Source organism: Venturia canescens, chromosome 11 (assembly GCF_019457755.1).
Source record: "Venturia canescens isolate UGA chromosome 11, ASM1945775v1, whole genome shotgun sequence".
In the NCBI taxonomy this organism is placed as follows: domain Eukaryota; kingdom Metazoa; phylum Arthropoda; class Insecta; order Hymenoptera; family Ichneumonidae; genus Venturia; species Venturia canescens.
Window position 1 is genome coordinate 4,218,395 of NC_057431.1, and position 21,319 is coordinate 4,239,713.

At 34.5% G+C, this 21,319-nt stretch overlaps 3 protein-coding genes across 10 annotated transcripts; 2 read left to right on the forward strand and 1 right to left on the reverse strand.

Moving 5' to 3' along the window:
- Positions 1 to 474: 474 nt before the first annotated feature.
- On the forward strand, positions 475 to 6,874 carry LOC122418444 (probable serine/threonine-protein kinase ifkA). Of its 2 annotated transcripts, XM_043432669.1 has the most exons (4): positions 475 to 745; positions 4,245 to 5,336; positions 5,676 to 5,726; positions 6,013 to 6,874. In XM_043432669.1, the coding sequence occupies exons 1-2, from the start codon at positions 722 to 724 to the stop codon at positions 5,199 to 5,201; spliced, it is 981 nt and encodes a 326-aa protein (XP_043288604.1). In that variant the 5' UTR covers positions 475 to 721; the 3' UTR covers positions 5,202 to 5,336; positions 5,676 to 5,726; positions 6,013 to 6,874. The 2 variants fall into 2 exon arrangements, with proteins under 2 accessions (XP_043288604.1, XP_043288603.1); XM_043432668.1 differs by having other exon boundaries at positions 4,245 to 5,726.
- LOC122418442 (uncharacterized protein C19orf47) lies at positions 6,803 to 9,716 on the reverse strand. 2 transcript variants are annotated; one of them, XM_043432663.1, is made up of 4 exons: positions 9,702 to 9,716; positions 9,069 to 9,324; positions 7,478 to 8,632; positions 6,803 to 7,372 (listed from the first exon to the last, which is right to left on the reverse strand). In XM_043432663.1, the coding sequence occupies exons 2-4, from the start codon at positions 9,085 to 9,087 to the stop codon at positions 7,230 to 7,232; spliced, it is 1,317 nt and encodes a 438-aa protein (XP_043288598.1). In that variant the 5' UTR covers positions 9,088 to 9,324; positions 9,702 to 9,716; the 3' UTR covers positions 6,803 to 7,229. The 2 variants fall into 2 exon arrangements, with proteins under 2 accessions (XP_043288598.1, XP_043288597.1); XM_043432662.1 differs by lacking the exon at positions 9,702 to 9,716 and having other exon boundaries at positions 9,069 to 9,569.
- Positions 9,716 to 20,506, forward strand: LOC122418441 (HMG box transcription factor BBX). 6 transcript variants are annotated; one of them, XR_006262504.1, is made up of 11 exons: positions 9,716 to 10,792; positions 11,705 to 11,905; positions 12,031 to 12,486; positions 12,734 to 12,891; positions 12,972 to 13,094; positions 13,170 to 13,277; positions 13,354 to 13,679; positions 18,516 to 18,995; positions 19,350 to 19,381; positions 19,790 to 19,995; positions 20,138 to 20,506. XR_006262504.1 is itself a non-coding variant. In XM_043432661.1 (8 exons), exons 1-8 carry the CDS (start codon positions 10,766 to 10,768, stop codon positions 13,952 to 13,954), a joined length of 1,479 nt encoding a protein of 492 aa, XP_043288596.1. In that variant the 5' UTR covers positions 9,721 to 10,765; the 3' UTR covers positions 13,955 to 17,937. The 6 variants fall into 6 exon arrangements, 1 of the variants encoding a protein (XP_043288596.1); XR_006262501.1 differs by having other exon boundaries at positions 18,516 to 18,789; positions 18,863 to 18,995; positions 19,350 to 19,995; XR_006262502.1 differs by having other exon boundaries at positions 19,350 to 20,047.
- The last annotated feature ends 813 nt before the right edge of the window (positions 20,507 to 21,319 follow it).

The following is a 21,319-nucleotide window of genomic DNA, read 5'->3' on the forward strand; positions in this document are numbered from 1 at the left end:
CGGCGCATGTGTGGTGAAAGCAGAGTTATTTGCTATTTTAATAAGGAAAAAGTTATGAAATTGTGACCCATTTTATTGTTCAACGATATCCTTAATTTCCACTGGAATTTCAATTTTTTTTTTCCATCCGGACTAAATTATTGCCTCATAATTTAAATATATATACATACATTTGCGTACTCTGCACAACGATGCGATACGAAAATTAAAAAATATTATGTTCCATTGATATCATAAAGATGGGATACCCCTGAAACGTGGGCGATGAGTTTAAGATTGTGCAAAGGGTTTTACTCGAATAAAAAATTTCATCCGTTGAATGAAAAAGTGTCTGAATCGTAAATTTAATCAATTTCATTTGAATTTGCCCGCCAACATTTTGATTTGAAACCGTCACATGTGACCGAACTTTCTGGAATAGTCGCCGCGTCGCGTCGATCGCTCCGATTCCATATTGCAGGGATTGCAGGCGCAGGGCAGCACAGAGCGCGACAGCGCACAGCACAGAGTGTTTTCCTGTTGACGTGTCAACGTCGCAACAATCATCCAAGTTTCGTAGTGCAATTATCTTGATATCAAATAATATCTCTGAATTTAAGAACATCCGATCCACACGAATTGAGAAAAGTGAGTAGTCGTCGACGTACATTGAATAACGGGAAGATTGCGAAACAGTTTATTTTTTTGGAAAATCGCGGAGGCACAGTTGGTCGCGGCCGCCATGTCATTGAAACGCGTTAAAAACGTTGCGACAAAGAAGTCAGATGTTTAGATAGAAGTCCAGTCCTTCAGGAAATTTTGTGCCGATTTTAGTGGGGACATGTCCCCAGCGTTAGTTCGTATCCAGCGGCGCTGCCGTCGGCATACCGTTCTCGCTCTCACTCTCTCTCATGGGCTTATACGCTGGGGACACGTGACGTCAGGCTGTGACGTCAGGCTTGCGCTCACCCCTCACTTTCTAACCGCCATTGTGTGTTTTGAGTCAGCGCTTTGTCGTGCCGGTCCCTTTAAATTTTCGGATCTTTAATTATATGTAGTGAAAATGCCGTCTAACGCCTTGTGTTTATATCAAGGATGTAGAAACTCCAAGAGGAAAAATCCGGAATTGACGTTTCATCGTTTTCCGAAGGAGAGAGAAGCGTGAGTTTGTTTTGATAAAGGAAAAATAATGAAACAATGTAAGCTATTGGATGACATTTTGTGATTATATCTTCGAGAAAGGAGGAGATATCAAAAAATAAAGTATTTCATAGTTATTATTGTCTCCAATTAGTATATTCTTTGAAATGCGACCAAATTAACCGTAAATTCAACGAATATTGAATATCGCGAATGTTGTTATACGTGTACGTGTGTGGTGAGAAACCGCGGAGAACAGTTTTTTTGTTCAGTTCGATTTAACTGAACGTCGATACATTCGATTTCACAAATGTATGAAAACAAAAATTAGTGACGGTGTGACTCAAATTTTAAACAAATCATAACCCTTAAACCTCAAGCCTTCTCACGACTTATGACGAAGTAACAATTCTTACTCTGTATAAGTACTAGCGTGGTCAGGTGGTTACCATCCACGTTTACCGTCTAGAAGGTCTAGGGTTCGAATCTCGTATGATGATGCATTTTTTTTTCTTTCTAAATAAACATCTTTTTTAAATGAACATTTTTTCAATAAAATTATAACTTTTTAGATATAAATTCAATTAATTTGAATTATATTATTTTCCTCAAAATTGTTTTCAAACAGAAAAATGTATTTTCGGTATGACGCTGAAGTTTCCAACGTTGGAGTCCAACGAAATGATCGAAAAAAACTCCAATAATTCCAGTAATTCTCCTATTTTGTTCCCTGCCAAATTTGCGATTCGTAGTTTTTCAAGCTGTACCAACAATTCGTGAAATAAAAAATTGGTGAATTAAAAACGTTTTTTTCATTCATTTCGTTGGACTCCAACATTGGAAACTTCAGCATCATTTTTCAGTGATTTATACGAAAATTAGATTTAGTTTCGCTATTGCAGTTTTTTTTTTTCAGGTAGTATATATCTAGCAGAATTCATTTTAATTTCTAATTTTTTTGGCATTGGGATTTCAAAAAAATGATCGAGCCCAATTTTGTCGATTTGATAAATTTGCCATGAAAGAAAAATCATTTTTTTCACTTTATTTCCAACTAAATTGTTTCCATTTATTGTAATAAAGTAAATTACGGATAATAAAACGCGTAATAAAGTAAATTACAATGATAGATTAAATTTTTTTCCTTCCATTTTTATTACAAATTTTTTTTTCTCTATGGGATTTGCTCAGTGAATATATAAGATTCAATATTGAATGATTTGCACTTTATAAACTTTTCATTTTAGAAGTATCCAAAATGGTTTAAACTTTTTTGAAACGTAGCATTTCAAAGATGTAAGCTTCAATGTCCCAACTTTTTTAGGCTAAATATATTTTTTTACTTATTCAAAGCCATAGTATGCTTTTTCACATCCCTAACAAAGATTTTCTTTCAGATTTATGATTTATTCAAAGCTTAAAGCGATATTTTTTTTCAGGGATACGTTTTATTTACAATTCTAGTCAAATATTTTTTTTTAATGGTACTTTTGAAGTGATTTTCAAAACTAGTCCACATTTTCATTTTTTGAGAAAAATTTTTATATAAGATATAAGATCTGATTGAAGTTTTGCATGGGTTCTTTATTTAAACTTGATTTACGTTAACGATTTCTAGTCAGAAAAGCTGTTCTTGTTGTAACCTAACTGAAAACTTTTAATATCGTTTACTTTTTTATCGTTAAGGTTTGTTTTGTAACCTGGTAAAGGTTCTCAAAAACTTCCTGTGTTAAAGAGTGATCCTACTGTTCCCAGCATGTAAGAGCATTATTTCTTCAAAATCCTTTTAAAAAAAAGTTGACCGTTTTTTTTCTACAATTTTTTCTTTTTTTCTGGGAAAACTCTTTAACACTTTCATTGAATTCTCATTCCCACCCTCCCTCTCCAGTACATCCTCCCTGTCCTGATGGAAGACACCCACCACCTTCCCGTGGTTTCCATTGAATAATTTTAGCTCACGCATGTTTTTTTTCTTTAAAAAAAAACTCTAAAATGCACTGTCTATTTTTCAATAACACTGCTATACGTGAACTCAAATTAACTGAGAGTGGGTACACGAAACAACTATATGCTTGCTTTATACCAAGTTTCGAAAACAATCACATTCACACACAGGGACAGACCCTTTTTATACAAAAATATCCCTTTCGTTGCATAAATAAATGTAGTTCTTCTGACCTATGCTGAATTTTTTTCTATTCTTGTTACTATCGATCTTCTTCAATTTTTTCATATGACGGTATTCCAGGAATCGTTCATTCAACGTCTCAGAAATAACATCAATATTCACAAAAATTTACAGGAATTTTTTCAGAAATTTTTAAAAAGATATATAGTTGATTCTGGAAAAAAAAATCTCATGTCATGAATATTATTGGGCTGTTAACTCAAGATTTGTTCTTGTCAAATCGGTGTTTACCAAATTCTAGCTATGATCGAATTTTTTTCCATTTTAAATTCACGAAATTCTCTAATACGGAAACATTTCAAACTCAAGCATCAATAATCCTGACTACGTGAATAAATAACTGATCGAATTACATGAGAAAACTGCACATTCGAATCACATATGCATACGAGTAAGTGCATTAAAAAAAATCTAGATCGCTATCTAATATTCTTTTATTTCCAGTCAAAGAGTTTTCTCATCCTTTAAATTTCTACTCAAATATTTCTATGATTTTTCAGCTGCTTCACGGGTATAGTCTGTTGTGGACTCGAAAAAAAAAAAAAAATAAACAGGACTTGAACACTCGATCCCAGATCGAGCTCATACTGCTTGTCCAAATTACCCGTGATTTATTTATTGTTTTAACGATATTTATAGTTTCCAAAAATTATATTATAAAGAGAAGTGCTCGCTGATATTTATATAAGTATACACAAAAAAAAAATATCGAAATGTAGGATTCGATCCCTCGACCCCACGCGCTTAGGCCAAGCATCTTTTGGCCATTTAATGTGTGAGAGAGAAACAACATTCTAACTTCCCCACCTCCGTGACAGCTGTTCGCTAGTGACGTCACAAGCGAACGCCGCGCCGCAGAGCGGCAGTTTGGGTCGCAGAAAGTTTGTCTTCAAGCCGCCCATAAGAACTGGGCTTCTATATAAATCTGACTTCTTTGGTTGCGATGCGAGAGTACACTAGTTCGGAGGATGAGGAGAGCGTGAACAATGATCAGAGTGATATGGATTATGAAATTATGTCAAACAGTCGCTCGGGGCAGTCTAAAAACGAGGGATCAGTTTTGTCAGGTGGGAGAAATTGCCGCGGGGGTGGGAGTCGAGGAACCACCAAACGACCGTGTCTAAACAGGAATGCGCTTTTAGCGCGAGAGAATCGTCGTCGGAAGAAAGAATACCTGGAGAAAATAGAGAACAAATTAGCATTTTTTAAGCAAGAGAATAAAAATTTGGCAAACACGATACAACGTCAGAACATCGATTTGAAGCGTTTGAAGGGTGAGGTTTCATACCTTCGTAACGTTCTGAACAACAGCAGCAGCATAACAAATCTCTTGCGGTCGATGAATGAATCGTTATCGACCCGAAGAGCTGCAGCAGGAAGCGAGATTCGATCGAATCGAAAATGCGCAGAGAGCGGATACTCAAAACAGCTGCGGACCGCGAGTGAATGGAACGGGAAATTGGAAAGTGCCGGTGGCAAGTGCGGGGGAGGAAAACGCTGCGAAGAAACTGCTGCCGGAATGAGGAATAGACTTTCAACCATTGGTGGTGATTCTGATCACACTTATACCAATTCGTCACGAGATAGCTCCGAAGAAAATTCTTACTCAATCGATAACAACGAAAATCATCCCTATCTCGGTAACAACGAAAGTTTCATCTTCAAGGACAGCTTTGACCTTGAACTTGATCGCTTGCCACCATTCGACGAGGACATATTCAACTCCGTCGATAATTTCGACGAAAATCTTTCTCAGGATCTTGAGACTTATGATTCTACGAAATTGTTCGATAACCTCGACAACAGTGGCATTTGTCTCCACGTCAATTCCGGAAAAATCTCCCTCGAGTTTTGCTCCATTTGCCATCTCAACAGTGCCAATTCCATCGAGTGATGCAAGGATTCGTGAAAAAAAATGAACTGGGAAATGGAATTTCCTCAAGGTTCATCTTCGTCTACCTTGAAACGCTTTGATTGATAATATTCTGCGAATTTGGTCGATTACGCGATTTGTATCGCACATTCAATGGTCGGTATTTCGTCTCCATACGCATTATCACATGCTCTTCGTAATACATCAAAAACTGTTTTCTTACCTTACTCGCAGCTATTGTTATTTTTTTCTGCCCAATCGATTGTCAATGCCTCGCATCTGACACGTTTTCTGGGAGACCTTATCTCTTCCGATTGCCCCAATATTTTTATATAAACTTCGATGAATTTTGTATTATTATTATTATTATTTTGTAAGCTGTGTCATAGAGAGATTGTAAAAAAAACTTGTGTCACCGACTCTTGTTATCTTCGTCAAACACACACGTGTAACATTTTTTCCTCCGAGGTTGTAAAGATTGTTTCATTTTTGCAGGGCGGCGAAACTTGGTGGGAATCAAGTGGCACTTGGAATTGTGTTCTAAAGGTGGGCGTCAACTTTGTTCTGTAAACCTAACCTTCGTTTTTTTTTATTCTATTCGTTGTTGTTTATTCCTTTTTATTCATTCTCCCATACAATTACGAGATTGAACATTCTAATTTTATAAACTAGGATCGCTTTACGGTATTGAGTTGATTTTTGTAATATCAGTTGAATTCCATGAGTAATAACATCAGTATCATTGGAAATAAATAATTGAACGAAGGTTTGGTTCGTTTGACGCATTTTCTTAAATTACTAGTATAATTCATGTTTTTCGAAATGGTTACAGTCGTCTCAGTGTGAAAATTGGAACTAGTCTCGGAGCCGCAATCTTCCCCCATATTTGCATTTATCAATAAATAATGCATCGTTTACACAAAAAAAGAACAGGTTGAGTATAAACAAGAAAATGTATCGTTCCACCATTGATTATTCGAAAACGTCAGTGTCCTCGAGCATCTATCATAAATTGTCGAGTTTCAAACAAAACTTTCAATAAGTATGAAAATCTTGCATCAAGAATTTGTCAATTTTTCACGACAAAAGAAAATACAAACGAGACAAGACACTGTAGGCGTGATGGATCGTTAAACAGTTTATTTCTCATCCGAATGGACATTTAAGTTTCAGCCTGCACAACCAAAGGGCAACGAAGGCCGTGGACCAACTTTCTGCGATAATCTTCGATCACCGGTGAAGCTCATTGGTAATTTTCTGTGCGCCCGCCCTTAAAAACCGGACAGGCCAGTCTCTCGATCGCCCGTTCGCAACTTCCATCCTCGTAACGATTCAATAAAAAAAAAATAAAAAAAAAAAAGGAAAGCAAGCGTACCATTACCAATTGAGCTTAAAACATTGTACAGTAAACATTATGTTAGAAAAAAATAATAGAAGTAGCTTGGCGTAATTTCGAGACTGTCCTAATGGTTTGTTTCATTTACATGTTTACAATTGCAAAAAAGGAACAATTATGCAAAAAATGTGTATATCTCTTTAGCAATTTCGGAGGAAAAAAATGATTTTCTATTGGAATTTTGTCAACCATAATTAACAAAATTTGTTATGATTTTTTAAGAAACTTATAGGAAATGACGTTTACGTGTATTTGTACGTAATTGATACATAGTAAAGATGATTCATTGCGGAGCACATATAGTTTCGTATAAAAGAGTTGTTTCATTCACCTTGATCCTATTACATATTTCTGTCCTCTCAAATTCCAAATAAAACTGAACCATCTCATTAAGGTACGCTGTCAAACGTTTGGTTACTTCTTTTTCCCATTAAGAGAGAACAATCATGAAATGGAAATGAAAATTCGTAAAATATGGTTAATTTCTGGAATATGAAACGTGGCGGAGCTTTTCCAAATATTCCTCCCACTATATACAACGAGAAATCATTTGGAGAAAGCAACGAAAAATAAACGTTAAAAACGAATTACAACAATCGTGATCAAAGGTTGAAAAAATTACTGGACTATAGTTTTTTTAAATCCAAAACGTCTCAGAAACCCAAACGACTGAATACTCCGGGCTTTTCGAAAGAAGTCACTTTTGCGAACCGATCAAACGTGACTTGTTTTGTCACTGCGTTGCCTCCGAGTCCAAGACGAGCTTTTGCCGGTACAATTCCGACTCTTTCGGATGCTGTGAAATACAAAATAATTATTTTTTACATATTAATTTCTTCCTGAAGGCAGAATATACTTTCAAGCTTGTAATTTTTGTATCCACAATACGAGAGATTCTTACCTAATTTGCTACCTGGCCTGCTACCTTTTATAGTAACCTTAGCAGAGGACTTGAGTGCCGAAGATGGTTCGTTTAGCCTTATTTTTTTTGTGGTCCTAACGAGTTGTCTGATGTTAGCTGTAGTCTTTTGCTTCTTTTCATGATCCGCATGCATAGTACCGATTGATTTTGTCGTTATAACTATGGGTTCTTGTTTGAGAGAGAGACTAGTTGATCCGATGGAGGAAGGTCTCGTTGTCTTAAGGATTCCAGGCCGGAAGACATCCGCTGGTTCTTTTGAGATAGTTATTTTCTTCACCGTTTCTATGGCATCTTTGTCCCCGAGACGAGTGAAAACACTGAAAGTTCTTTTTAGACTTTCATTACCGAGTCCGGTGATATTGAAAGTCGGTGTAGAATTGCTCTCTGCTGGATTGGTTGTGCTTGTAACAGAGCTATCGCCCAAGCGATCGAAAACAGTACGTTTTTGGTCGGTAATTTTTTTCAAAGTTTGTTGACTTTGCATGGTTCTTCCTTTGGGCATGATGACCGTGTATCCAACTTTATCCTCATCCCTGATCGTCATTTTCACCTTTTTACCATTTTTCCTCATCCAATCTTCTTTGTTGTCGTCGTCGATTTCGGTGATTTCGTCACTTTCGCTCTCCGAAACGACGGCAACAATTTTTCTTTTAACCACAGCGGGTTTGGCAATTTCTTTGGTCACTGCCGATACAACTCTAGGACTCGGAGTCACTTTTTTCTTTACCGTCACAGCTTTTGCTGTACTGTTGACAATAACAGGTTTTGGCACAGCTTTTGTCGTGACTTCTTGGCTGCTTTTCATTTTCCCTGCTATATTCTTATTCGAAGTTTTGACAACTACATTTTTAGCTATTTCGCGACTCGGAACTGTCGCTTTAATTTTCTTCACTGGTTTCTCATCTTCTGTATCAACCAGAAAATTCTCGCAAGTCATCGCTTCTACTACTTTCTTGGCGTATCTTAAAATAGCTATCATATCTCCTATCAGCGTTATTCCCATGTCTTTCAAACTGGCTTTATCCAATTCCGGCAACATGTCTGGTTTTATACGGTTGTTGGAAAATACTACGGCATGTTTCGTAGCTACATCCAATGGGAAACCAGCACCTTGGAAAAATTTGACCCAGTATGCTGTTTATGAGAAATCAATGGTTTCATTTTTGTCTATAGCCTTATGAGCAAGTAGCAAAGCCAGTTTACATTTCACTCAATCAACAACCATAAACTATTTTTCATTATTGTTTTGATCAACTATTGAGAATAATTTCTTTTCTAAATTATATTTTTGATGAAAATTGTGTTGAATCATACAGAGTAATCATTTACTCATTTCATATACATTGGTCAATAAAATACTAAAAACTGAAACTTCGTTCAGTTTGATTAAAAACGTGTTAAATTTCATTAATGAGCTATTCGAAGACAATTTAGATTGGATCATAACATGGAACGATCCCGCATAGCATACTTTAATGTTGAAATTCCAAAATAGTTAACAATTCAATTGAAAAACGTAGCTAAAGAAAAAAAATCAAAATCACTAGTCAAATTCGATGAAAGATTTTACCTGACAAAGAAGCAGCCATTTTTGGAGGTTATCGAGATTCCCAAAGATAAATTAACCTCAAAAAATTTGGACGTCACTTTCACTCAAGACGAAAAATCTCGTATTCGGTAGGAAAAGTCTCCATGAATCTTGCTTCTGTTAAAACTTGATTAAGATTCGTAATAATAAAAATTTTTCCAACGAAAGTTCCGATTACATGCTGAAACTTGTTTTCTCACTGGTCGACGGATAAACAAGAATTCAGGAAGCCATTTTTCTATGAGAATACACGGTTACATATATTATATATGAACCAATGAAAATTTATGACGAGAGGCGGAGATACCAAAAAAGGATTGTTACAAAAAAATGTATTTGTGTAGTGTTTGATTTTGATTCGTTACGTTCATTACAATGTACCACGCTTTGAGGTTTGTGCGCTCGGGAAAATAAGACTTCAAAACAAGAGCAGAGGATTTGTACGTGCTCAGAAAAATTTTTTAAAAATCAACCCAGGTATATAGGGTTAATTTAAAAAAAATATTTTCGACACTATAGGATTACAATTATTTGAAGATAAAAATAAAATAATGATGATTTATTCTGGAAATTCAGGAATTTTTTTGATCAAATATATATAGTCGAAACATTTACCTGTAGTCGGTAAAAGGGTTAACACTTATGCAATTCCAGAGATGTCACTACCAAATTAACAAAAAAGGGAGAAATAGATGCACAGCTATCGTCCCTCAATTTTTTCAACGACTGCCAACGACCTTGACAAAAACCTTAGAAAACTGATGGTTGTGCTTCAGTCAGACAGTCGAATCTGTCACTGTTAATTTGTGTATAAATTTGTCGATTTTCCCATAGAAAATAATAAAAATTCATTGATGAAATAGATGATTCGATTGTTATACCGAAAACAAAAACGTCAAACTGCATTATTGGCAGTACTGTAATAAGATGTTTGGAACGTATGGAATTTGAAACTTCGAGAATGTGTGTGTGTGAGAGAGAAAGAAAAACAAAATAGACTATTCGTAAAAAAATGATAACCGACAACTTGTGACAAAAACTTCTGACAAGTGAAGGTTACCAAAGTTTTACTCGTATAATTATTTAAAAAATCTACAATTGGAAACAAGCGAACACTGGAGAGCACTACAGAGACGACACACATGACATATCGAATATCGCGTGCAACAAGCTGCAGTGACGTTGTTTTCAATAATTCTGACGTTTCGTTCGTCTCTATAATTGGCGGAACATCACAAACGGTTCATTCCACTTCCGGTTGCGATTAAAAGAGTTCGTATAAAAACCAGGGAATATAGAATATAGATCGGAAAAGGAACAATAATTTCTTCATACGAGAGTGAGAAAGAGGAAAAGGAGAGTGAGAGCGATCGACCGAGAAAGAAAAATTAATCTTTTGACTTGGAGTCACGAACAACATCTGTTGGTATTCTGTCTTTCATCACGTCGCGAAGTTTTCCGGAAAAGTATCTCGTTTCGTCAAATCATTACGAGTGAACCATCGTCAATCTTGAGAAATTTCGTGAGAGTGTCATTCACGAAATAATAGACAAGAACGCAAAAGTCACATCAACGAAATAAAAAAAAAAGAATCGAGAAATCGCGACTGAGTCACGAGCAAGTGTTTTATCTTTTATTATGCGTCGCCTCAAGTGAATATTGTGAAGTAAAATCCAAAAATGGCTGCCAACGATCAACAGCACAAGGTTCGTACCTGCCAAATGTTAAATCATTTTTCTCCCATCCCTATTTTTGACACTAACTGTAAATAAAAATTTGGATATTTCTAAAATTCCATCAATTTTCTACAGCATCTTCGTTGTTTTCCCCTCCATTCTGTACTGAATCTGCTGACGTCAAATATTGTTTTCGTTGAGTGACGTCCTTCTGTCAAAAGTCATAATAAAGAGTTTCAGACACGTAGAAAATTCAAAGATTTCATTGTCCGCTCTTTTTAACCTTGAGATCGTTCCGTCACAACGGATTTCTGCTTTCGTTCGAACTTTCACGGAAATATTGTAGCAATGTAATTATTTTTTTGGCAAATTTATTTTTAATTGTGAAAAATCAATTTTTTTTTTACCTATACCCTTTATAGAACTCGATAAAATATTTTTTTGAAACATCTTCAACAGCTGCTAGAAATTTCTCCCTGCTTCGAAAAAAATTCGTCAATTGTCAAAGTATCAGTGCTTGATAAACTATTTGTGTGTTATCAGATTTTTTTCCCCCAACACAAGCTATCATAAATTGATGCTTTCTAATGCCATTAATATCAAAATAATTCTTTGACGTTTCAATCTCAAAGCAAATTCATTTTATACAAATAAAATTTGTTTTTAGGAAATGAAAGGTTTAGAAAAAAACTTTTTTTTAAATTTCCAATTCTGATTGAATTTAACAGCAAGTTTTTCACCATTCTCATCAACCAAAAGAACAAGGATTCTGGCATGCTTAATCACAAGAATCGGAAGAATTAATATTAAAAAATTTCTCTATCTTTCATTGATTATTTGTTAGATCAATGATTTTTATGGAACGTTGGATCAAAAATGCCTCGTTCTCCTTGCATTTTCAAATCATAACATTGCCAATGTCATCGTCACCATTTTTTTCAGAACATTCAGGATTTGAGAGAACCAGCTCATCATGCCAGAAGGCCAATGAATGCATTTTTGATATTTTGTAAAAAGCATCGAAGTTCAGTGAGAAAATCTTTCCCAAATTTGGAGAATAGAGCTGTTACCAGGGTTCTTGGTGAGTGGTGGGCCACTCTAGGCCCGGAACAGAAATGTGATTACACCAACTTGGCGCAAGATGTGAGACTCAATTAATTGTCAATTTTTTATGAAAATAAGTTAATAAAGAAGTCATGCAGCACTTGTTGATTCGAGAGAGGAAAAAGTAAGTGGAGAAATAATCTTGTGATCAATTTTCCTTACAGTATAAAGATGCGTTTCTCAATGCAAATCCAGATTTCAAATGGTACAAATTACCAGCCCCACCTTTACGAACATTAACAACAAGACCACGAAATAAAAAATCAGAAATCGATGTCAGCGAAGAAAATTTAGAGGACGAATCCAATTACGACAGCATCAACAATGAAAAAACTACTACGTCCGAAGAAGATGCTTCCATACAGCCAGGAAAATTGGCTGATGAAACTCAAATTGGGGGTCTGAGTTCTCTTTTCACTCCTCAAAAAAATTCCACAGAGGTTGAGGCTAACAAAGAATCAAAGTCCCAAAATTTGGCAGACAATGCTCCAGAAAGTCCCAAAAAACTGTACACGGATGTTCCAATTGACAACGAACAGAGAAGGAAATGCACTGTCGATCTCTTTTGCAATGAGAAATTAAACAACACAGAATCCAACAACAATGAACATCATCAATTGGTAAAGAATACGAAGAGGCACAGAATTGAAGTTACTTTACCCTCATTGTTGATATCTGCTTCAATTCCAACAATTTTTTTTATTCAATATTTCATTTAAACTATGATGAATTTTGAATTTGGGATTAGAATTTCGAGGCCCAAAAACATCATATCACATTTGATTTACGATTGATCATTACCAATCACCAAATCGTTTTTTCCTTCCATAGCTTTTGAGGGGTAATAAATTTTCGCTTATTTAACAGAACGAGGAGGAGAAAAATGAAACGGGAGAAGAAAATAATTTTCGAACCGAAAGAAGCTGCAAAGGCTTACGATATCAGCAATTAATGGCTGAACAGCAAAGGAATGTGGGTGCAATAGGTCATCAACCAAAACGACGACGTCCAGGAACTTTGAATACGTAATGAATTTCACTTGTCAGTTTTAAATCATTTCCCCCAAACACAATGTAATGGGATTTCGTGTTAAATCTGTTCTCAGTCACGAAGAACGACCAAAGGAAAGAAGGAACTCAATTTCTTCGAACGTGAGTGAAAAAACAGATTCTCTAAGCAGCGAAGGTGCAAATAGTACACGCAGTGATTTGGAACATCTTGTTGAGAGGTAAAAAAAGATGTTCGGCTATTTTAGAGATGACCAAAAATTATTATTTTGTTGAAAAAAAAATCATAATTTCAGTGCCGAAGGTAAATTAGAAGCATCAAAACCTGAGGAAACCGAAACCGAAGGTGCCGAGTCACACCACAATTATAGCGAGTGGCCATCATATAAAAGGTTCAAGGCTGAGTAAGTAATCGACTAATAAAATAAATTACCGCTCGTCAGTTACAAATTTTTTTTGACGATTTTTTTTACCCTCAAGGGATTTTAACTTGGAGAAAAAGATAGAGGCTTTACCGGAGCTGAGCCTCGAAGAATTTCAGGGCAAGAAGAAGCAGCAACGAACGAAAAAGAAAAAAATCACGCAAAAGATAAGTTCTTCTGTGGGAAAACATAATTCGTTGCTTCAGGGTCACGTCAGCGGAGATTTACCTGGAACGATCAATGAATTCATCGATTCCCATGAAGATTCCGACAAATCTCTCCTCGTTGGAAGCCAAAAACGAAAAGCCAGGAAACAAAGTATAACACGAAATACTGCAGCAACGAGTGTCTCAAAAAATGATAAAAACCAGACCGATAACAAACGTGAGTCAAATGCAATATTAATAACCTTTGTAAATTCATCAATCAATCTCGATTTTATAGTTTTTATCAATGCACAAATTCATAGTTGGGGCTCACTTGAGTTCCGCATGCTTACATTTGGAAATGTAATGAGCTATTGTAGTGAGTTGAAAAATTGATGCATTGAAATATTTGTTATTTTTTTCCCATTATTAGCATGGTGCGCTTCACCAGATCTTGATGCACTCGCGTGCCTTGCTGAAATTGCGGCAAATCGCACGAAATTGACCAAATGAATGAGGATTTAAGATGGAAAAAAACCAAGAGAAAGCAGCGCTAATTAAAAACCAATTCCATCAAACCAAAACAATACATTGGCTTCGTTAAGTCTTGCAGTCTTCGTGAAATGGATATTTTAAAAGAAAAATCACACTTCTTGTGACAACAGAAGAAGAAAATTCATTATCACATGTTTCCACTTTAAATAATTTTAGGAATAACATGATAGTGGTTATGGCGAGAAGAATATTGATTTTTTGATTCCAAAATTTGAATTTTGCAGTTACAAAAGTTTCTGGGTTTCTGTAATGGAAAATAATTTTACTTTCAACGTGTAATAACGATTTACGAAGCAGAAGCTAAATTTTCTAAACATAATTGAAAACAATGAAGAAACAGGATATAACTTGAATTTTTTACTTCAGGGATAGAAAAATCGATAAATGAGTAAACGCCCGTGGAACGGACCACGTGTCATAGTTTTTTACGTTCATATACAGACATGGATATATTTATAAAAAAAAATGCCTATTAATATTTATAAACAAAAGTAGAAGTAAATAATTTTTAAGCGCTCGCCAAAACGAGCAATCTGGTGCTTCGGGATTGTTTCCTCCAATTGTTTGATCGGTTATGAAGTTTTCTTTTCCCATTTTTCTAACATCGAGAACGCAATATTTACACAGATGAATTTACTCGGGAATTGACAATCGTTTGGTCGATCGGGCATTTTTGAAGATTCGCCGATTTTCATCAAAATTGCACGACGTCAATAAAATTGACATTTTTATCAAATGTTAGACAATTCTCGTTGATAACTATAATATACTAATAACTATGATTCGTCGTTGTGCTATTTTGCAATGGAAAGGCGCTTCATCCAGATTTTTATTAAACAGACGTACATACATATTATTATATAGTCTCCAAGAAAGTGTACGCAGGGTTAAAAAAAAATCTCAGTTATCTACGGGACAAATCTCTTAATTCTGAAAATAGTTCTTATGGATTCTCCGATGCACCGTTGCAAAGAAACAGAGGGAACTCATGATAGGTCCTCTGCTAAGCGTCGTCTTAACCGATCGGTGATCGTTGGGGCATTAATTTAATACGCATTTGCAACGGTGAATCGGAGATAAAAATCTCCAAAGATTTTACATTGGGAATTTTACAATCCATCGACTCTATCAATAGATCGGTTTTTCGAACACTCTTTCTGTACGAATATTCTATTAACGCGTGTTTGGTGTACATTGTACATTGAAGTAGGGACAGTATTAGCCCACACATTGGGAGGTCATGGTCGAAATAAGAAAACAAAAAAATTCAGTGTTACGTTACGCGAAAACGCGAGAAAAAGTTGTATAATCAAAATATATAAACGCGCAGTTTATATTCAACCATATATGTGAATGCGTACTTACATATATCAAATAACTGGCGATTGGATGAGCGGACCAAATAAAAATGTTTATTCTTTGAATTAGGCACCAAAGGAAAAAAAAACTGGTCACTTTGTTCATTGAATGCGTATTAGAAAAAAAAACATCAAGGTTTCATTCGAATGAGGTATTTCGTTAATCATCATTGGCAGTATCGATTCCCAGAAATGATATTGCCAAAAAATGATCACTCAAGCCGCTTTGCAAGGAAAAAACTTTGGTGTTCAGAATGTGAATAAATTTTGAAAAAAAATATTAGTATTGTTAGGGACGTTGGAAAAAAAAACAATGATTCGTGCACGAACACTGTTGAATGGTAAAAAATGCCTAACGTCCGCTACTTTATGGAGTTTAATCGGTAACACGAAATTCACGTTGCCAATATATATATATATATATATAGATTAGGGTGATGCAAAAAAAATTGATATTTTTTTTCTCGGAGCTCCAACGGACATCGTTAGTGCATCAAAAAAAGTAATTTTCCCAAAATTTCAGATTTTTAAAAAAAATTTTAGATAGTGCTCAAACCACTTTTCGATATTTTCCTGTTTTCTCTCAAAAATCACGGAGCAAAAATTTTTTTTTTTTGCTCTCATAGTAGAAAGTGTTAGTGCTCCATGAAATTATAAATCTAATAAAATTATGTCACCCTCAAAAAAATTTTACGGCTACCTTGCATAATTTGTTTCTTTTTTTTCTATATATTATTTAGATACAAATTATGAGACAAATAATTATTCTTGTCCTCCTTCCAATAGAAAAGGTGAATGTACTTTGCAAAATCATAGTTTTTCAATATTACATGTTATAACAATGATTTTTGTATTTTCTCAAGCGATTGATTTCAATTTTCCTGTATTTTTCATAGATGTAAATATTTTTATGCACGAAAACTTGCTAGGGCATCGTACAAACATGACAACGTACCAAATAAAGCTGTGTTTTGCCGAATTCAAATTCTTTATTTCGAAGTCTGATATTTCAATGCAGAAAACGTTAAAATTTGGGAATTTTATAGTTTTCTTGTGCGTTATAAAAATTAGTAAAATATTTTGACCGAATTCTGTTAGAAAAAAATGAAGACTAATGGATTCAAAATCGCAAATATTTTTCATCAAACTTCCAAAATCGGTCTGGTAATTTTCGCGAATTAAAAAAAAATTAAATTGACAAGATCTAAATAGGTCTATTGTACAAAGTTGCCTTCCTGTACAAATTCAAATAGTTTTTGATTGTAAAAAAACAGTTCGGAATTAAAAATTCTTGCGATTTTGTATTCATAAGCTTACATCTATTTTTCATTAAATTTTAGTCAAAATATTTTACTAATTTTTAAAACAAATGGGAAAACTGGAAAATTCCCAAATTATAACGTCTTCTGTGATAAAATATCAGACTTTGATATTGGTATAAAAATGTTATTTTGTAATAAAAATGGAAATAGAAATAGAAATGAAACCGAGAATTTCAATTCGACAAAATTTTGAAAAATTGTTTTTGCAAAATACTTTCGCCCTTTCTTTTGGAAGGACAACAAGAATAACTATTTCCACACGTCTTTTAATCTCATGATTTATAGCTAAATATACAGAAAAGGAGAAATAAATTATGCGAGGTAGTCTTGACATTTTTTTTGAGAGTGAAAAAATTGTATTAGATTTATAATTTCATGGAGCACTAACACTTTATGCTATGAGAGCAAAACGAAAATTTTTGCTCCGCGATTTTTGAGGGAAAACAGGAAAATATCAAAAAGTGGCTTGAGCATTATCTAAAATTTTTTTTTTAATCTGAAAGTTTGGGAAAATTACTTTTTTTTAATGTATTAACTATTTCCGCTGGAGCTCCAAAAAAAAAAAGAAAAAACCGATTTTTTTTTGCATCACCCTAATATAGATATATGGGAACATATGAATATGTAAGTACGTAAATAATATTATATATACATGTATATCGAAAAAAAGTCCACTGACATACATAAAACTGAGTGTATATTTATATAGTATTTATATGGCAAATATCTAAAAAAAAAAAGCAAACAGCAATTTTTAAGTTACGCAACTAAATGAGAAAGGTAACTTTTACAAATTCGTAATACGAAGGAAAGTGAGAGACTGTGATTTTGGCTAAAGGAATTTTTCATATTTTTCTATCGACTCCACGTTTCTTTTCATTTTTAATTATTTTTCTTTTTCGAAAGTTAGAAAATTCGATTTTTTTTTCGACGCAAGTACAAGAATATAATTATTTGTATTTCAAATGTGCCTTAAAGATGTTAACATAAAATATAATGACGAATTGACGACCAAAATTTCAAAAAAAAAGTTATTCAATTTTTTGTTTGTTTTATTTTCATGTGCCAAGTACTTTTTTTTTTAAATTAACAAGGTTCCCTTTTAGTTGGGGATTCTTACGAGTACGGGACCCCCAGTTCTTGCTACGCAATTCGTGAACGCTGTTCACCTATTTCAACACTTTCGTGTACCAATATAACTGTCCGTGATCAATATTACGCGACTAAGAACATGCCAAATACACATACAATACACCATCAAGATCGTCGTATGCTATTTATCAATAATCAGTATTATAATGACAAATTGTTTGCAGCTTTTGACAGACTTGCAGAGCAGCTCTCCGATTATCGCCTATAATCTTCGATGGATCCACAATCATCGCAATTTGTAGATTTTTCGTCTTTTTCACAGAATGCAAGAATTAAGGTTGATGTTCAACAGTTCCGCCGCACATATTCAATTCACTATCGTTGAATTTTGCGAGGAGTAGCTCGCAATGTTGTTCATCTTCATGCTGGTAATACAAAAATCGTCGTAAAATTATTCACTCTTGCATTGTTCGTGGTCGTGGTTTTCGCACTTTTTCGTTTTTCTCTCTACTGCATGTATTTTCTACTCACTAGACTTTCGAGTCCTGGTTGGAATGATTCTCGCTGACCATCAGATACCTTTTATTATATTAGGGCTACAATATAGCTCCATGATTCTTTTAACCTTCTTTTATTCTAAACGCAACTGATTCTTTTATTTTTGTACATTGCTACACTGCTTTTTTTTGAATGTTCTGGTCCTCAAGTTTCCTAAGTTTGCTATTTTTTCTTTGTTCCTGCTTGCAGAACAAAGCGATTTTAAGTTTCCTTACGTACTTGAAAAATTGGGAGGACTCTGTACCGAGCAGAGAAATACCAATTTCATCTAGTACCATGAACGGCTTGAAAGTAACCCTGGGTGCAACCGTTGAGATATTGGATGCCCTTCGCGTAGAATCAAATTTCGAATACCTCATGACAGCACGTTTAAGGGGAAATATACACCTAGATGTTCGGAAAAAATGGATTTTTTTTTCCATTTTCTTCAAGATTGTGGTCTCAAGAATATCTTTTCAAAACGGTAAAGCAATACCTCGATAAATAAGAGAGTTATACCAATAAGTGCAATACACAAAATTTTCGTTTGCGAATAGATATTGAAAATAGCCAGCGCAGTTACAAACAAAAAAGGTCGAATACGGCGCCGCTAACAAAATTTGGAAGCCATGAACATGGCGTTGACCGTAGACGACCTGCACTATGGGACTGGTATATGGATGATTCCATGTAAGTGGACAAATCTTAACATTTATTCATTCCTGAATTTTCAAACGCGTTTTTCTCGAAACCACGTTTTTCAAATCGATACCCAAAATTTCTCGAAAACGAATAAACCGATTGACTTAAAATTTGGTGTGCTTATTCTGTATAGCATTATCTAGTAGATATGTCACAGGATTTTTTTTTTCGTTGCCTAGTTTTTTTTTTATATACAAAATAACTAATTTTGGGCTCAAAAATCGTTCTTTATGTTCAAACGTTCGCCATTTTGTCAAAACTCCATATTTTCAAAATCGGCTATGACACATCTACTAGATTATAGTATCCAGTTTAATGATCTTTTTGGTTTATTTGTTTTAGATGATTTTTGAACAAACGACAGTGGCTACCGTGTGAGCAGATTTTTTTACCGCGCTCCAAAGAACATGCGATATCTCTATATATTTTTTATATTTTTTAATAAAAAAAAATTGAACATATTCTTGTATGTGTAAACTCTCATTTGGTTCAAACTTCAATCCGAAATTTCGAATAGTTTTCCTACGAAAAATTCGCAAAAATGACCTTTTTTCGATCATCTAGGTGTATATCTCCCCTTAAATCAAGACGCTTTGAAGGCAGGTTACGAGTTGTGTTTTTTACTTCCTATGCCTCCAATCTTTAAATAAAGTGCTAAAACCTATTAATATTTGGCTAGAACTATTTTTCTCATTGATTGAGCAATAATCCTACTGTATTCTACTATAATACTCTTCTTGGACCGTCAGGGAATAATGCAATTTATCAACATATTTTTTCAGAGATTTTTTGGTATGATGCGTAACGCAGGCGGCAGCAATGACCATCCGGACCCAAAATTCTTCATCCAAACTTTTAGATTGCTCTGCAGCTACTCTTTGGTGAAACCGCCGAGAGGCTCCAACGTCGATGGGGGAAAATGGGATAAAATCAAAAAGAATGCGTAAGAATGCAAAGCTGTAAGCTCCGTGCAGTCTACATCATCAGGGTAAAAATTCTTCGTGTGAATTTATGCAAAAATGTTTGGATTATAAAGAAATGTAAAAATTTTATCAAAAAACATAATGTCATTCTCATATTTGCATAGGAAGAAACTTAAAACTAAAACATGTTTTCAATTTTACTTACAGAAAACGAAATTCGAAATGTAGATTATGTGGAGGTCGTTCTTCTAGTGGGAATGAGAAAACGTCTCGTGAATTGACTGATCGTGATTGCTTCCCGAGCGGCCAATATTTTGACTCTACAACGAATGAATCACCAATTTTCTCAAGATTTATGATAGTGCGAAGTGATGTTTGCGCAATGTTAGTTATGCTGATTTGTTGTTAAATTTCATTTTACAAATTATATGTTTGGCCATTTATCGAGATAATTTATTTATACGAATTTCCAACTAATAATGAAAAAAAAAAACATTCATCGATGAATTTAAACATGCGAAATTATCAACTGAATAAAATTGAAAGCTGATCAAAAATAAAAAAATTTTCAATACATTTTGTATCTTTTTATTATTCTTCTTCCCAAAAAATGTTATTAATACTGAAAACAATTACGAAAATAAAAAAATTTTCTTGGGGGTTTTGATCTTTGCACTCCATGACTGACATCGAGGGATATTCACCAAATTTAGCTAAATAGCTAAATTGTTGCGCAAAATTCATTTCATTTATGCAGCCTAAAATAATTGAGGTTACGATATGATCATCAATTGGGAAATTGAGGTAATACAGCACGTTAGAATTATGGTTATAAGAGGTGTTGATATGGCATATATATTGAAACGGCACTTCCTTTTCATTTCACATAAAATGTCTCATTTGAATCTCGCGCCACGCGTACTTAGCCGCTCGACGCGACTCTCCGTGGCCCGGCGTGAAAACTATTGCTTTATAAAGAAAAACTTTTTTCTTATAATTACATTCATTTTATGTTCCAACACCACAATTAATTTCATTTTGATACGAGGCAAGATTTAATTAAGCAAAACAAGTTCAAAATTCAGCTTTAATTGAAGGTAATTGAGAGAGTCCAGGTAAAATTTGTCCAGAAAAATCCAATTACGTGCTGGATCCAACGGAAATGGCCAGTCACAAACAAGCGCTTGGGTCTAGGAGAAATAAAGGTCCGAATTGATCATAATTTACGAGATGTACGTCGATGACCATATTTTGCTTATGATGTTGCCGGGGGTTGATCGCAAAATAATCTACGCCATTCGATTCAGCGTCATCAAATTAGTCTTAAATCAAGTTTGCAGATTTCCCCTTGAAAGTTGCTCGATTCCTGCATTGACTGGACTATATATA

Coding starts and splice junctions, on each gene's coding strand:
- LOC122418441 (XM_043432661.1), top strand. CDS start 10,766: ATGGCTGCCAACGATCAACAGCACAAG. Junction 12,487..12,733: donor ACAATGAACATCATCAATTG/GTAAAGAATACG, acceptor CTTATTTAACAG/AACGAGGAGGAGAAAAATGA. Junction 13,680..13,874: donor AAACCAGACCGATAACAAAC/GTGAGTCAAATG, acceptor TCCCATTATTAG/CATGGTGCGCTTCACCAGAT.
- LOC122418442 (XM_043432663.1), bottom strand. Junction 7,373..7,477: donor CAGGCCAGGTAGCAAATTAG/GTAAGAATCTCT, acceptor TGTATTTCACAG/CATCCGAAAGAGTCGGAATT.
- LOC122418444 (XM_043432668.1), top strand. CDS start 722: ATGTCATTGAAACGCGTTAAAAAC. Junction 746..4,244: donor CATTGAAACGCGTTAAAAAC/GTTGCGACAAAG, acceptor CTGACTTCTTTG/GTTGCGATGCGAGAGTACAC.